Raw genomic sequence first — 16,614 nt, forward strand, 5'->3', positions numbered from 1 at the left:
ATGAGTCCATGCCACTCTATCACTTTGTCCCAGCTTACCCTTCCCCCTCCCCATGTCCTCAAGTCCATTCTCTACGTCTGCGTTGTAAAGCAATTATACTCCAATAAAGATGTTTTTTTTTTTAAAAAAAAAGGCACCTTATTTAAAATTCTTTAAAAAGTTGGTAATCATGTATGCTGCACGCCCCTTCCCAGGGCTCTCTCTAACAACCGGAGAGGAATTCATACTAATAAAAAGAGCGATAATAATAGCTAACATTTATTGAGTAGTTTTCATGTAATAGATGTTATGCTTAGAATAAATTTTTATCTGCTCTTTTTAGTTTATTCTTTATAACCCTATTAAGTAGGTGATACTATCAACCACATTTTATACATATGGGAACTAATGCCCAGGGAGATTAAGAACCCACATCTGTGACTGAAGCACTTGCCCTTAGGGACTATATGACACCTCCTCCCATTCATGGGAAACTTGATCAAGGCCTTGTCCTTCCTTATAAAAGTGCCGCAGAATGGCTAACAGGTTTCCCAGGGATTCCAGAGTCATCTGGAAGAGCAGTATTTTTCAAAACATTGTCTGTGAACCCCGTGCATCAGAATTCCCACCACTGCTTATTAAAATTGCGGTCAGGCTGAATCACAACCTCTGGGAATAGGGCCAGGGAATCTGCATTTTTAGAAAGCTCCCCCCCCCACCCCCGGGGATTCTGATGGACTCTAATAAACACTGCTATTTTCATTGGCATACTAATCACAGCTTACAGGTAGGCCTGAAACCAGCAAAAGGGATTGGTGAGGCTCTAGGGCAGGGGTTGGGCAGTCTTTCTGTAAAGGGCCAGAGAGTAAATAGTTTGGGCTTTGCAGGCCCTACAGGTCTCTGTTGCAACTCCTCGACTCTGCCATTGAAACCCAAAAGCAGCCACAGACAGCCTATCACCAAAGCGTGTGGCTGTATCCCAATAAAACTTAGTATTCAAAAACAGGCAGTGAGAGGCCAGAGCTTGCTGACCCCCATAGTCATCCTGGCCCACCAGCCCTCTGACAGCCCCTTTTTTGTGGGGCTTATTCTTACACTACTTTCTGTTACCTACAGAGAGCTGTACCCATGAAATTAAAATCACCTGTTGTAACAGGTAAACCTTGAATCTTAGTGGCTTCAAGCAATAAAAGTTCTTTCTCATCTCACAGTCCAGTGAGGGTGTGCCTACTTAGGGTATTCTCTGTGGTCATTTAGGGACCAGGACTCCTTCGTGGTGCGGCTTCACCCCTCTTGGTCCTCACAGCCAGCGGATGAGGAAAGAGAGCAAGGATTATTGATGGGAAATTTGTATGGGCGTCGTCTGGAAGAGGTACCCATCATTTCTACCCACATTTCACTGGCCAGAATTCTTATTGTTTGGGGTCCAGAAACAGTGATTTCTCAAGCCTGTAAGGCCCTTGGTCTCGAGACTCTCTCTAGTCCCTTCTGTCTTTGCTTGAAATCCATCCAGTTCTAGCCCGGGCTTATCTCTTCCTTGAAAAAACCTTGCTAAGGTCAGCCAGTAGGAGCCAGCCCACGGGTTCACTCTGACCTGTCCAGCCACGTTCCTTGGAGCTGCAGGCTCAGAAGGCACAGGTCCACCTCCTCAGTTACTGTAGGTGCAAGTTTTATCACCAGTTTGCTACTCTACAACCTAGATCTCTGTCTCTCCAGCCTCTGAGATGCATTTCCTCCCTGGCTGCTGCCTGCCTGTGAAGCCTGTGCCACGTATTTTAGGTTGTTGCCACGGTAGTAGCACCCCACTGCAAGATACCGACTTCTGTGCTAGTTCAGGTAGCACAGCGGCTTTCACAGGTAAACCCAAACTCTACATGATTAACACAACTAAATGTTTATTTCGTGCTCACAGCATATTCTAATACAGATGTTCTTAAAGGTATGACCTTCCACTTGGGTTTTTCCTTCTTGGAGCTCTGCCTTCCTCTGGGTCCTCATGGTCCTCTCCACCCTGCTGGCTGCAGGGAAGGAGGGCAGGCACTTCCCATGGCATCCCACAGGCACATCACTTTGGTCTGTATTCTCTTGGCCAGAAATCAGTCATATGGTCACAGTCACTGCAAGAGGGGCTAGGAAATGTAGTCTAGTGACAAGCCCCAGAGGAACAGGAAGTAGGTTTTGGTGTGCACGTAGGCACATCTGCCTCTTGGGCCAGGACTGTCTGGACTGATGGAGTACCGTCCGGGGGTTTATCGGGAAGAAGGTCACCAGGTGGCCTGCCTGGGTGCTCACGAGGGACGCTCTCAGGCAGCAGCAGTGAGATCTGAAAGATGTGCAAACATCTTCACAGACGCAACAAACGTTCACTGCATGTCCACCCTGTGCCCAGCAGTGGGCCAGACTCTGGGGACCTGGAGGAGAACAAAACTCCCCTTGGAGCTCGGGGTGACCCCCCTAAACACGACACTTGTGCTGCTGGGTGCCAAGGGGCCAGAGAGCCTGGGGACAGAGGAGGGGAGTGGGGCGGGTTTTTTAACATGGCTGGTTTGAGTGCCTCCTGCCGCCCTAGAAATGCATCCTGTATAGTTCAGCCTGCCAGCCACCATTAGCAAGCACTGTCTCTGCAGTGTATTGGATGAAATGTAATTAGAGGGGAAGAGGGCAGCCGATGGCTGATGTTCTGTTTATCTCTCTCTTGGTTGTTTTCCTAGGAAGTTGTTTTCCCTCTATGAGGCTTCTAAGGAGGTGGCTGCTCCAGGATGTAGGGTCGTCACCCTTTATTGTGTTTGTTTCTGGCTGTTGGCAAAGCTAGGGAGCTGGCACTGTGTCTTGGACCCCCCTCTGTGGTGCTGAGGACGGCACAGGGAGGGACCCAGAGCCCGGCATCCTTGCTTTTTTCATGTTGTTGGCCATTTGGGTTAGAAGCCACTGCTGCTGCGGTTGGTGACTGCGTCATGGGCCTGGCTTAACTGATGAGGTGGGCTGAGGTCTGGGCAGACAGCGCTCAGTCAACAGCCATTGAGCATCGGCTCTGTGCCCGACCTCTGTCCAAGCCCATGGACACTTCCCTCCCCGGAGCCCACTCCCTCTCGGTAACTCGGGGCGCTGGGGAAGGATCTTGAAACTGTTATGTAAGGCAGTGGAAGTATTCTCCAGGAGCGTTTTCAAAAAGGGCTAAGAAAATGGGCATAGAGGACATAGCTAACACTGGAGCAGGCCACGGAGGGAAGTTTTTACATCTCTTTCAGAGATTTTTCGGTAGGAAATCATGTCACTAGAAGCAGGAAGGTAGCCTGGGTAAATATCTAGGACACCCTTCCAAGCTGCATTCATTAATTTGTCACATGGTTTCAGCTAAGGCAGTGAGGACTACAAAAGGTTAAATCTCTCCAATACGATGAACTCAGCCATCCCTGTGAAATGGAGGAAGCGGAATACCATTAGACTCTCTAATCTCATTTCTCCCTTGCTGTCCTTCTTGGAGCCTATCAAATAGTGACGGGGCAGAGAGTCAGTCTCTTTCTGAACGTGCCAACAGGGCTGTAATTTAGAAAATGTAGCCTACCTTTTAAGGAAGGATGAAAAGGTACTAAATGCACCTTTCTTTGCATGTTAGATCCCAAATATTTGGGATATATTAAACACGTAATTCCTGGGGAATTTTATTTTCTGTTTTATTAGAGTATTTGCATGACATATTAGAACCAACTTATTAAAACTGTTTGTATTTGTGGATCTCCAGTGGTTTCATGAGTACTGCTTGAGGTCCTATATATGCCAACTATTCAATAAGATGTGTCTTTTGAATGTGTAACTATGCATTCAAGATGCAAATGCAGTAACAATTTTGCCCTTGTTTTAATTACTCTTCCTCAACAATGCATGTGATTTTTCTTATCTGATTTAAGCCTTTTTTGAGGGGAGGGTGTAGGAAAGTATTAGCTACTGCCATGTAAAAAAAACTAAATATACTTGGAAGTTGGAATTTTACATTTTTCTGTTAGTCCTAGTCTGTTTCCATATTGTCATGTTGTCATAAATTAAAGGGGAGGGCGTGGGGCCTACCAGGATTTTGAAGTTTTTTTTTTTCCCCCTATTTAAAGTTTATGTCTCCTGTATAGCATCCCATAATGCCGGTTATTTTTATGCTGAATATTTGGGACAAAGAGCCTCTCTTAAACGAAAGATAATTGCAAGCTTTGTCCCTTGCCTCAAGTTTACTGCAGGTTTTCCTCTCCTCGTTGGTTATACAAAATGAAATTATAAACCACCAGTAGCCTGGGAGATGTCAATCGATTCCAAATGACTAAATATTTAATTCAATCATTGCCTATACTTCCAGGGATGACTCGGGTGTTTTTCTTCTTACTGAGGGCTCCATGAACGCCCGGCTCTGCAATGGCTGCTGAGGACTGTGTCTGTTGCAAGGAGGCTCCCCTGCAGTGAGGAGCTGGGCAAGCCTGTTCCATAGCAGCCCTTTTTGCAAATGGTAGTGGATTTTTGCAGAAGGTTTGTGGCCAGATCGCTATGTATAATACTGATGAAGCATTTTTGTTCCAGCTCTGTCTCGGAAGACCTAGGCTGTAGACGTGGGGATTTCAGTAGGAAACATTATGGATCTGTGGAGCTGGTAAGTTTACACTGTCTGTTCAGTGGTAGAACATTGATTTTGATTTAGAGAGGATCGCCAAGCTCTTCAGATCTTTTGTTGTATATTTACTGTTAGACCATGTGAGTACAGTATAAGGACTGGATGGGAATGAATGACTATTGAAGGGCTATAATAATTTGATCATCTTTATCTGTGTGTTTTTACTGTTACGTACTTTTAATCTGTGTCTTTCTGTGTGTTAAAACATGTGGCTTGGTATTTTTCTCTGTTAATGGTGTTATATAATTAAATAAAATCATTTATGAATTAAGAAAGGTAGCATTTGTTTTTATGTTATCTTGTTCCTAAAAGTTTCTAAATCTAGTTTTTGAGGTTTAAATATTATTGTAATACATATTCTGAGTTTTCTGTACCTTTGCTCTCTGGGTATGTGATAGGAGTTAGAATATTTATGAGCTCTTTTTTTTCCTGTTAAAAGTATATGTGTTGGGCTAGATAAATGACTGTGATAGGTAATAGATATCTGGAATGAAAATATCCATATTTTCTTTAATGAGAGAGATTGGGGATTGTGTTATGATTTTTTTTTAATTGTATGCTTTCATTTTAAAAGAGGCATAATGAAGGCATATCATAGCCTCAGTTTTTTAAAAGACAGAATTGTGAGTTCTTTTCCCACAAGAAAAGAACAAATTGCATGGAAATTTGAACAGATTTTCAGGAAAATGTGCTCATAAGATTCTCTTGGTTATTAAAACATTAAATTTATTATTTCTGTCTATTTACAAAAACTGAGTTGATGGGATCCATTTGTATAGTACCCAGTTATCCCCGATTAATATAAGCTGCATTCTTGCAGGGTTTAAAAAGTAAAAAAAAATATGCCAGAATCATGTACCAGTAGCATTCTACTTGAATTCAAGCATATATTACAGGTTTGACTGTGTACCTGCCCCAGGTATATTCCTGAAAATATGCATTAAGTAAAAGATTTGGTCCTTGTTCTTAGGGAGCTTACTGTCCTCCAGCTGGGCAGATAAGACATACATAATATATCTAAAGAATGAATTTGGTCACGTAAAAGATGCACTGGCTGATTCAATCAATGCCTGTTCTGTGTGAGTCACTGGTGACACCGTGCCAACTCAGACCACCACCTCTCCTGAAAGAGCGTGTGCATAACTATAATTCAGAGTGGGAATTGGTAAATATTGTGAGAAGCACACAGACAGGGCCTGGTGGGGGTTGGGAAAAGGAGGGAGCAACCCATTCTAGCCAGGCATCTCGGGGAAGCAGCCTGGAAGGCCTTACGGGGGCTGTGGGATGTGGGTTGGTGGCAAGGAAGACAGACAGTAGATATTTGCACACAGCAAGATTCTTGGCAGTGATGATTTGAAGGGCAGCAAGCAAATGGTCCTGCCCAGCAGAGAGTGTAGGGCAGCAGAGCATAGTGGTTACACAACAGCTAGGCTTTGGACTCAGACAGGCCTGCATTCACATACCAGTTCCATCAGTTATTATCTTTGTAAACATCTCTGAACCCCAGGGGTGCCTAAGAGCTTGTGCTCTGAATTCATTCTTGTTTCATCATTTACTAGTTGTATGATCTGGAACTTCTTTGAGCCTCAGTTTTCTCATCTATGAAATGGGGTTTATTAATATTATCTACCTTAGAGGGTTGTCAGGAGGATTAAATGAGATGATGCACGTAAGCACAGTCCCTGTTAACTAGCTATAGCAGCAAAGATGAAATTTGGTAGCAAAAGTAGGACCTTGACTCTTAGGTAAAGACTTGAACGTGATCTAATGAGTATGGAGCTCTGTAAACAATGAGAGTGGTGTCTGGGGGAGACAACGTAGGTGTGTAGGATGAACCCTTTATAGACTTATGGAAATCACAGAATATCAGACTGGGAACGTACTTCAGAGCAGCAGTTTCAAGCTTGAACAGGCATCAGAATCACCTGGAGAGTTTATTAAAACAAATTGCTGGATCCCACCCCCAGAGTTTCAAGTTCAGTAGGTCGGGGTTAACCCAGATTTTGCACTTTCTAACAAGCTCCCAGATGATGTTGATGCCGCTGGTGGCAGGACCACCCTTGAAGAAACCCTGCCTTACTGAATCCTAGACTAGGCATCAGTTATCCCCAGCCTCATGAGGCAGCTCATTGAGCAAAAGTTCTTCAATCCATCTGTTCAGGTTTTTACTCTAGAGCCATGATTTTGTGTGTGTGTGTGTGTGTGTTTATAACTTTTTAAATATTATAAAGTAACTTTTAAATACATTTTAAAATTCCATGTGTAATTTCACCACCTTGAATCAAGTATTTTCATCTCCTTTGGTACCTTCCAATTTTTATAGCTCCAAAGCCATTTCTACATGGCTGTAATCAAATTATACATTTACTTTCGCATTCCTCTTTTTTCATTTAACTGTATTTTGTAACTGTCTTCTTGTCATGTAGTCTTTGAAGTTACCATTTTAATCGGTGCATGATGGCCCAACAAGGTGATAAACAATTATCTGTGGAACAGTTTCCTTCCTTTTGTAAAATCAGGTTGTTTCTAGTTTCCCCGCGTTAGAAATGACATGCGCTAGAGGCTGCAATGGTTGGGAAAGATGCAATGAGCAAGTTCCAGTTTTGCCATCTGAGGATCTCTTGAAATTCTGACTCCAGTGTTTTAGGGAGGAGACATTTTCTCTCGCCTATGAACAGCAGAGTATTATTAAATTAAAAACCATTTTATCGAGGCTTCCCTGGTGGCGCAGTGGTGGAGGGTCCGCCTGCCGTTGTGGGGTACGTGGGTTCGTGCCCCGGTCCGGGAGGATCCCGCATGCCGCGGGGCGGCTGGGCCCGTGAGCCATGGCCGCTGAGCCTGCGCGTCCGGAGCCTGTGCTCTGCAGCGGGAGAGGCCGCAGCGGTGAGAGGCCCGCGTACCGCAAAAAAAAAAAAAAAAAAAAAAATTTTATGCGTCCTAAGTTCATGAGAAAGCGAGTTTAATTTTTCTTACACCTGGTTTGATGAATATTGTTGGGAACCCAATCGATCTTGGGTGTCCTGGAACTCAGACTTTGTAGAGAGGTCCTTAGGATTCTGTAAAATTGAAATTTTAGCATAAACTTCTTCTGACCTTCAGGAAATTAGGTAGAAGTCCTTGTGAAGAAGGATATCGGCCATTCAAATCAGCAATGAGGGCAGATACAGGGGCTTGGTTCCTAGGTTTCAATTGGGTATACATTTGGTGAGAGACTGTGGAGCTCAGATCTCTACTGACTCACAGGAGAGTTTCTCAGTCCTGATTCAACAGCTGTGTGTTGAAGTCTCCCGCCATGGGGCAGGCACGGTGCCGGGCACTGCGGGAGAAGGAAAAAACCAGTTGTTCTGCTCTCCTGGAGCTGGAGATAGTCTACCTTTAGAAACCAACGGCCTCAAACTTTGAGTCTCCAGGCCATGTGTGTCTTAGCTGCCCCAGCTGTGTTCCCTGCCTTAATCAGGGATGGTTTCCTTGCAAAGAAGGGAGATCCACTGGGTCCAGCTCAGGTATAAAGTAATGCATGGAAAGGGTGTGGGTGAATCTCCCCAGAATGCAGTGCAGGAAGCACAGCTGGGCCCCATGTGACTGGGAAGCCATCAAGCAGCTATTCTCATTTCTCTCCAGTCCCTGTGATTTCTCAGCTTCACTCTTCTCTGCGTGTCGATACCAATCTCCTCTCTGCACGCCAGCTTCCCCGAAAACACAGTTGCCTCTCTCCAGTCCATTTTTCCCCAGCAGCGGTGGGTTTTTTTTAATACTTCTTTTTATCATGGTAAAATATACACAACATAAAATTTACCATTTTTAAGTGTACAATTCAGGCCCATTATGTACATCCACAGGGTTATGCAACCATCACCACTATCCACTTTCAGAACATTTTTCATCATCCCAGATAGACACCGTACCCATTAAACAATGACTCCCCATTCCCCCCGCTCCCCAGCCCCTCGCAACCTCTGTTCTATCTTCTGTCTCTCTGAATTTGCCTGTTCTACATATACATGTAAGTGGAATTATACAATTTTTGTCCTTTTGTGTATGATTTATTTCACTTGGTGTAATATTTTCAAGGTTCATCCATGTTGTAGCATGTATCAGAATTTCATTCCTTTTTATGGCTGAATAATGTTTCATCATGTGTATATACCGCATTTTGTTTATTCACCTATTGACGGATGCTTGGGTTGTTTCTACTTTTTAGCTATTGTGGATAATGTTATTGTGAACATTGTTACACAAGTATGTGCTTGAGTCCCTGCTTTTAATTCTTTTGGGTATGTTAACTAGGAGTGGAATTGCTGGATCTTATGGTGATTCTATTTTTAACTTTTTGAGGCACTCTCAAACTAGTCTCAGAGCAGCTGCACCACTTTACATCATTCCCACAGCAGTGCCCCAGGGCTTCAGTTCCTCCACGTTCTCACCAACACTTGTTATTTTCCTTTTTTTTTTTTTTTTAATAGCCATCCTAACAGGTATGAAGTAGTATCTCATTGTTGTTTTGATTTGCCTTTCACTAATGATTAATAATGTTGAGCATCTTTTCATGTGCTTATTGGCCATTTGGAGAAATGGTATTCAAGTCCTTTGCCCATTTTTAAATTGGGTTGTTTGTTTTGTTGTTGTCGCATTTTAGGAGTTCTTAATATAGTCTGGATATTAATCCTTTATCAGATATATATGATTTGCAAATATTTTCACCTATTATGTGGGCTGTACTTTTATTCTGTTGACAATGCCCTTGGATGCACAAAAGTTTTTAAATTTTCATGAAGTCCAGTTTATCTGTTTGTTTCTCTTGTGGCCTGTGCTTTTGGTGTTTGTATCCAAGAAATCATTGCCAAATCCAATGTCATGAAGATTTCCCCTATGTTTTTTTCTAGGAGTTTTATAGTTGCAACTTTTACATTTATGTCTTTGATCCACTTTGAGTTAATTTTTGTATATGGTATAAGGTAAGGGTCCAACTTCATTCTTTTGCATGTGGATGTTCAGTTTACCCGGCATTATTTGTTGAAAGGACTGTCCTTTTCCCAGTGAATGGTCTTGGCATCCTTGTCGAAAATCAATTATGTATACAAGGGTTAATTTCTAGGATTTCTCTTCTGTTTCATTGATTTATATGTCTGTCCTTATGCCAGAGTGATGTTTTAAAATGTTGACAATACAATGTCTTTTCTTTCTTAAATCCCTTCTGTGGCCCATTGCACTGCAAGCCCAGACCTTTAAAATGTTGACAATACAATGTCTTTTCTTTCTTAAATCCCTTCTGTGGCCCATTGCACTGCAAGCCCAGACCTTTTACAAAGCCCTACAAGATCCTGCGTGATCCCTGTTCTACCTTCCTCTCCCACCGTCTCTCATGCTACTCACTGTGCTTCAGTGGCCTGATTTTGGTCTCTAGAACAATTTGAGTTCCTCCCTGTCCTTTGCACTTACTATTCTCTCTTCGAGCTGTTCTCTGACTCAGCATCCTCTTTATTTTCTCAATGGTGTTTATCACAATTGATTTTTTTAAAATATTTATTTGGCTGTACCGGGTCTCAGTTGTGCCACGCGGAATCTTTGTTGCGGCATGCGGGATTTTTTTTAGTTACGGCATGCGGGATCTTTAGTTACTGCATGTGGGATCTAGTTCCCTGACCAGGGATCAGATCTGGGCCCCCTGCATTGGAAGAGCGGAGTCTTAACCACTGGACCACCAGGGAATTCCCACAATTGATATTTATTTGTTTACTAACTACTCTCTCATCCACTAGAGGTGAGGGTGGGAACCATGTCTACCTTATTCATTGTTGGATTTCTAGGCCCTGGCAAGGCCCTGGCACATACAAAGTTCTCATTCACTGTTTTTTATTACTAAATTGATTTCTAGTCCCCCAATCCCCTGGTCTTGCAGCCCTTTCGCCCCTTATAGTCATAGGGTGAAGGGTTCATTCTTGGACCCTAATTTCTTGGATTCAGGTATCTATCCCTGATTCAAACAGTTGAGTTCAGGGTAGTGGGATCATGTGGTATAAACGCGGCCTCCTAGACCCACATCCTCAGCAAAGTTTGTGGATAGGGCAGATTCTCTCTGAAAAGGATATAGAGAAAAATCAGTTTCAAAGAGCATAAGCTGGGAAGGAGGCCTCACATGTGTCTGCAATATTTCCTCTTCTAATAGATGATTTAAAAGCTCAAACTAAAAGCACCTGGCTAAAATGTCATCCTCTGCCAGTGGACTATTATCCCTGACACTTTTTTAATCCCATAAACAATGATATGGATTATAAACTCTCTAAAAATAGGAATCAAGGCTCTTTATTTACCACTGTGTCCCTCATACCAGCCACAATGCTTAGCATTAGTAACTTAGTAAATACTAATTGAATGAATGAATGGTTCGATTTGGTTGGAATTAGAGAGTAGCCTAACCCGTCAAAAATAAAGAGGGAAAAACGAGCTTCTTTGATTCCCCCTCCCCAGTACAGACTCGTCAGCTTGCAGTGCATTCCGTCTGAAACATACGCCGTTTTTTCTTCTTGATGAATTGAAAGTCTGGTCTGTCGTGGCAGCATTCTAAGCAAGGCACAGCTATTACCCCATCGACCATTCTTCTTTACTTTATATCGAAATCTGTCAGGATAAGATTGTTTGTAGTTTTTACTGATCTTTCCTTGGCCTTTGACTCAATGGGTAAGAAACTGCTATGGGCGCCATATGGACCTCTCCGCTGCCCAGCCCAGCTGCTGAGCCTTATATAACCCCACATCTGGATACTTCTGGGGAAGGTCTGGATGAAACAGGGTGGTATATTGTCCATTCCTTTTAAAACTTGTACCCTAATGACTCAAGCCTGCATTTGGATCAGCTGCATGTTCCCCTGGCATATCAGAGAGACACATATAAATGCGACTCTGTGAGGATAGCATGGGTTTGTTATTATGAACTCAGGGTGGCCTCAAAGGACGTCTGGCTGTACTGAGCACAGCCAAAAGAGAGGTTTATCATGAACTTGGTTGGCATCTGCAGATTTTAACATTTGAGGTTTTGACTATGTGAAGATCTTTGAAGTCTGATATGTAGTAATTTGTATTTTTGCTCAGGCACAAACTTGAATTACGCCTGTGGGACTATTGTACAGAAACACGACTCTTGGCTAATGAGTGATTTAGCTAGCTGCCTGCCCAGCATCCCTAATACTCTACAGGGTTGAGTAGGCTTTTTGTTTTCAGAGGCATTTTATGGCAGAATTATATTCTATGTAGTATCACTAAATTGAGAGATGAGTGAAGGTACCAGCATATTTCCCTTAGGAACATCAAAACATCAAGACTTCTACATTCTACAACTAGAATCATAATTTTGGCAGATGTTCTCTGATATTTAACTGTCTTATATTTAAGGCTTTGATAGCTGGTTGACTCATGTAGGTACTGCAAGGTATAACATTCATCTGGAGTTATCGGTGAGTTAACGTGGTTAAAAACTCTGGTGCTCTTTTTAATATTTTTGATGCCTTTGTGGATGATCAGTAATGCCGACATGGAACATTTTCCAGGCTAAAATTATTGCAACCATTTTCGGTAATGTAGAACTTTAAGACCTCACTCAGATAATTATTTATGCATGAGAATGGAACCAGAAATCTTTTATTATGATTATTATTTTATTATTATTATTAGTTTTGCTGTTTACTGAATGCTTACTGTGTACCAGTGACTGGGCTAAATACTTTAGACGCATTTACCTATTTAATCCTCCCAAACGACTATAGGCAGTAGATGTTATTTGATTGCACCACACACTGTGGACGCTCAGAAGACATTTGTGGACATTGAATGGATTCCCGTTTATCAGACGATCTCAGAGAGATCCCACGGCTAGTGAGTGTAGAGGTGACACTTAAGCCCAGGTCTGTCTGACTCCAAGAGCCCCTGTGCTTAATCTCTCAGTCTACGAGCCTGTGCTGTCATAGCTCTGCCACGTATAGGCTGTTTCCTAAGGCAATTGGATTGATTGTTAGAGCAAACATCTCTGCCCTTAATCAATAGCATAGAGTAGCTCTGCTTGAGGTTTTAGCTCAAATACATAATTTGAAACTCTGGTAGGTCCAAATCTTAACAAAAGCTTGATTTTAAGAAGAATGTTCATAAAGAATTACCTAAGAGATGTCCATGCCATAAATGGTTTAAATTTAATTTCTGGATTAGGCCCAACCATAAGGTAGCTGCAAACACTTGGCCTGCCTTTCTTGGCCCCTCTTAGTCTTGCTTTTCTTGATCTGTGCCTTGGTGTTACGCCTTTAACTTGCACTGATGGACAGAGCAGGAAAGAGCCATATGGATCTGGATGGTGCGTCTCTTGCAGGAAGGTCTTAAGGATTTTTCTCAAGGATTTTTCACTGTCTGTCACATAGTGTCTCCTTTAAGAGGGCCTATGAGAAAAGTTTTCCCGGGACCAAAAAGCAGCTTTGTTGTTAACCTTATAGGCAGTAGGAGTCCTCTAAATGGCTGGCTGGGTTTTTTCCTCTTTGCATTGGCCTCTAGGAAGCTCAGGACCCTATTTATGGCTTGCTTCTAACAGCCTTAAAGGACTTTATAACATGCAGCCTAAACTTATTCTCTTGTTTTCAGGTTATTTACCCACACCTAATTTTCCCTTGTTCTGAATTTGTTCTGTATCTAATTTTCTCCTTTGAGTGAGATACATTTCAGTAAGCTGCTTTAAATCTCTTCTAAAGAATAAGGTAGAGCATAAATTAAAAAAAAAAAAAAATCTGTATTCAGCTTCTAGCCCTTAACAGCATATCCTCTGTCCCCCATTGATGGTAGCTTAGTTTATAGAATGGTTTTGACCCTTGTCTCCTCCCTACCCTACTTTTTGATTAGTGCTTTCATGAACTATTTTCCTAAGATCAACAACACCTGGGGAGAATTAGCATCACCTGCCCAGCCGTTTGGTGACCACCTAGAGCACTGAGCCCTGTGTTAATGGTCTGGATAATTGGGGTCCAAAAGTCTTCCAAATCAACTAGCTAAACACACACTGTAATCAGAATACCAGACAAGTCCTCCAACTTTTCCAGGCAAAATCAACCCTGGAAACAGCCATTTCAATGATATTTGGCACCAGCATGCTCTCTAGTTTCAAAACTAGGACTGCAGACGCTCCACTTCCTCCTGGGTAGCGGCGGGCCTGGGTAGCTCACGCTGGGCCCCTCGTGGCTGCACAAGTCTCCCGTTCCTGTGCGGCCCCACGTCCTCCTCCGGGTGACCCTCTCTGCTGCTGCGGTGCCCTCAGCTCAGCTCATGACCACTGGCTCCTACACCTGCTGCTGGAACCCTGGGGTCTTTGTTCTGTGACTCCAGTGGTCTTCACCTGGTGGGATATAGTACTCTGCTGGACTATAAAAATACTTTCAAATTTTGGGCTTCCCTGGTGGCGCAGTGGTTGACAGTCCGCCTGCCGATGCAGGGGACACGGGTTCGTGCCCCGGTCCGGGAAGATCCCACATGCCGCGGAGTGGCTGGGCCCGTGAGCCATGGCCGCTGAGCCTGCGCGTCCGGAGCCTGTAGTCCGCAACGGGAGAGGCCGCAACAGTGAGAGGCCCGCGTACCGGAAAAAAAAAAAACTTTCAAATTTTGATCAATGTACAACAGTTTATATTTTGTGTACGCAGAGCTACAAACTGTTAACATATTGTTTATTGGTTAATTCTTCACAGCAAACCTAGTTTTCTATCTTGATTGTGGTCTCTTGTATACTCTGGAGGTAAAATTCTCAAGTGTGTCTCAAACACCCAGTCTTTCTTAAGTGTCTGCTTGATAATATCCGTTGCCTCTCACAACTTACTTGTGCCAAAGTGACCTCTGCCCTACACCAGGTCCTGTCACGTGCCCAGCTCAACTTTTAGTAAGACAGACCAGGCTCAGTGGTATGTATCGTCAGTTGTAGCAAAAATAAATTTTAAGCTTGATCAAAAATATATAATGTTGGGGACTTCCCTGGTGGTGCAGTGGTTGAGAGTCCGCCTGCCGATGCAGGGACACGGGTTCGTGCCCCGGTCTGGGAAGATCCCACATGCCGCGGAGCGGCTGGGCCCGTGAGCCATGGCCGCTGAGCCTGCGCGTCCAGAGCCTGTGCTCCACAACGGGAGAGGCCACCACAGAGAGAGGCCCGCGTACGACAAAACAAACAAATATATATATATATATATATATATATATAGTGTTGGGACTTCCCTAGTGGCGCAGTGGTTAAGAATCCGCCTACCAATGCTGGGGACATGGGTTCGAGCCCTCGTCCGGGAAGATCCCATGTGCCGCGGAGCAACTAAGCCCATGCACCACAGCTACTGAGCCTGCATGCCACAACTACCAAAGCCCGCATGCCTAGAGCCCATGCTCTGCAACAAGAGAAGCCATCACAACGAGAAGCCTGCGCACCACGATGAAGAGTAGCCCCCGCTCTCCGCAACTAGAGAAAGCCTGCGTGCAGCAACAAAGACCCAGTGCAGCCATAAATAAATAAATAAATTTATTTTAAATATATATATATATAGAATGTTATATACCTTTGTATACTGCTTTTATGAATACAAAATATTTTCAGTTTTCTGAAAGGTATTTTTAAGAACCTGTGTTTACTTCTGAATTCAGGCAGGCCTACCATCAAAAATGTAGTACTTGGCAGCCATGAACACAGACCCAAGAATTTGAAAAACACCCTTTTAGTGCTGTTACCTTGAAAATGAATCTTACTTTTTTGCCAACCTTTCACCATGTGGGCTCTGAACAGTCATAGCTCTTTGTTAGACCCTCAGAACCAAGTCTAATGCTTTTAACTTATTAGCTGCCCTCTGGTAGGCAACTAGGGACAAATTTCCCCGGGGGTATGGGACCCAGAGCATTTGAGGCTTCTTTCGGGTCTGTCTCAGCACCCCTAAGCTGAGACCCTTGTCTTCGGCTTTCTCCTGTCTTGGGGCAAGTCCCTATTTTGTTGGGTACACATCCATTCCGTGGGTTGGAGCAGCTTCACCCTCTTTGTAGGAGAGGAGAATATCTGTGGTTTTAAAATTTGCTCCCCTTTTTTCCCCCACTGGGTGAAGTTAGGGAAAGTCATGCCCAAATCCAGTGTAGCCTCTGCCGTGACTGACTTACCAAAAAGGGCTCCCAGTTTCATGCCACAACGAATATTCTTATTTTTATATTGAACTATTTTACATATTTAATTAAAGCAGTTACTTTGGGTTCCTTTATGTGTAAGAAAAGGATTGTATGCTTTTTGGCCTCAGCTTTTTAATTGGTCTTTCGTGGTTATCACTGTGTTGCAGTCTTTTAAAATATAATCTCAGGCTGTGTTTGCTTAATAGATGTGAAGACTTTTTAATTACGTTGGGAGTACATTGCAGCCACTCTAAATTCTCCTTTTGATCCCCACGATAGTTCCACAAATTCCCTTGCAAATTCGCCTTTGGATGCTTCCCCTTCTTGTTCCCACTGAGCCTGCTCTTGCCAAAGTCACCAGAGACCTTTCTGCTACCAAATCCAGGTGACACGTTTAGTCTTTAGCTCACGGGCCCACTCTGCACATGTGCCCTGTTAAAACTTTCCCCTCCCTTGGCGTCTGCGCCTCTGCTCTCCCGTACTTCTCTTTCTACCTCCCTACGGCACCGTCTCAGCTTCTTTTAGGGAGCTCTTCTCGTCTGCCTGGCCCTTGAATTTGGTTGCTCCTCAGGGTTCTCTTCTCACTCTGTCTGCTCTCCCTCGTCGTCTTTCCTATCCCCATGGCTTCAGGTACTGTCTTTAGGCTGGTGACTCACAGATCCATATATTCTTCCCAGGTCTCTGTCCACAGCATATAGGACCACCTGCCCAAATGTCCACTGGACATTGCCATGGGCAGTTGAACCTTAAAACGCCCACTACGGAACTCACCGTCGTTGCTCTTTGCCCACCCACACCACTGGGTAAATGGCTCTACCTTTCCTTCCGTTGCTA

At 43.6% G+C, this 16,614-nt stretch overlaps 1 protein-coding gene across 2 annotated transcripts in view; it reads left to right on the top strand.

The window, feature by feature from the left end:
• Positions 1 to 16,614, top strand: part of GARNL3 (GTPase activating Rap/RanGAP domain like 3) — a 153,915-nt gene that overhangs the window by 40,162 nt on the left and 97,139 nt on the right. For both annotated transcript variants that reach the window (XM_029203628.1, XM_029203629.1), the window contains exon 3: positions 4,540 to 4,609. In XM_029203628.1, the coding sequence (XP_029059461.1) occupies positions 4,540 to 4,609 (70 nt within the window). The remainder of the gene's footprint in view (positions 1 to 4,539; positions 4,610 to 16,614) is intronic.

This window comes from Monodon monoceros, unplaced genomic scaffold (assembly GCF_005190385.1).
Source record: "Monodon monoceros isolate NGI ecotype Baffin Bay Population unplaced genomic scaffold, NGI_Narwhal_1 Super_Scaffold_5, whole genome shotgun sequence".
Taxonomy (NCBI): domain Eukaryota; kingdom Metazoa; phylum Chordata; class Mammalia; order Artiodactyla; family Monodontidae; genus Monodon; species Monodon monoceros.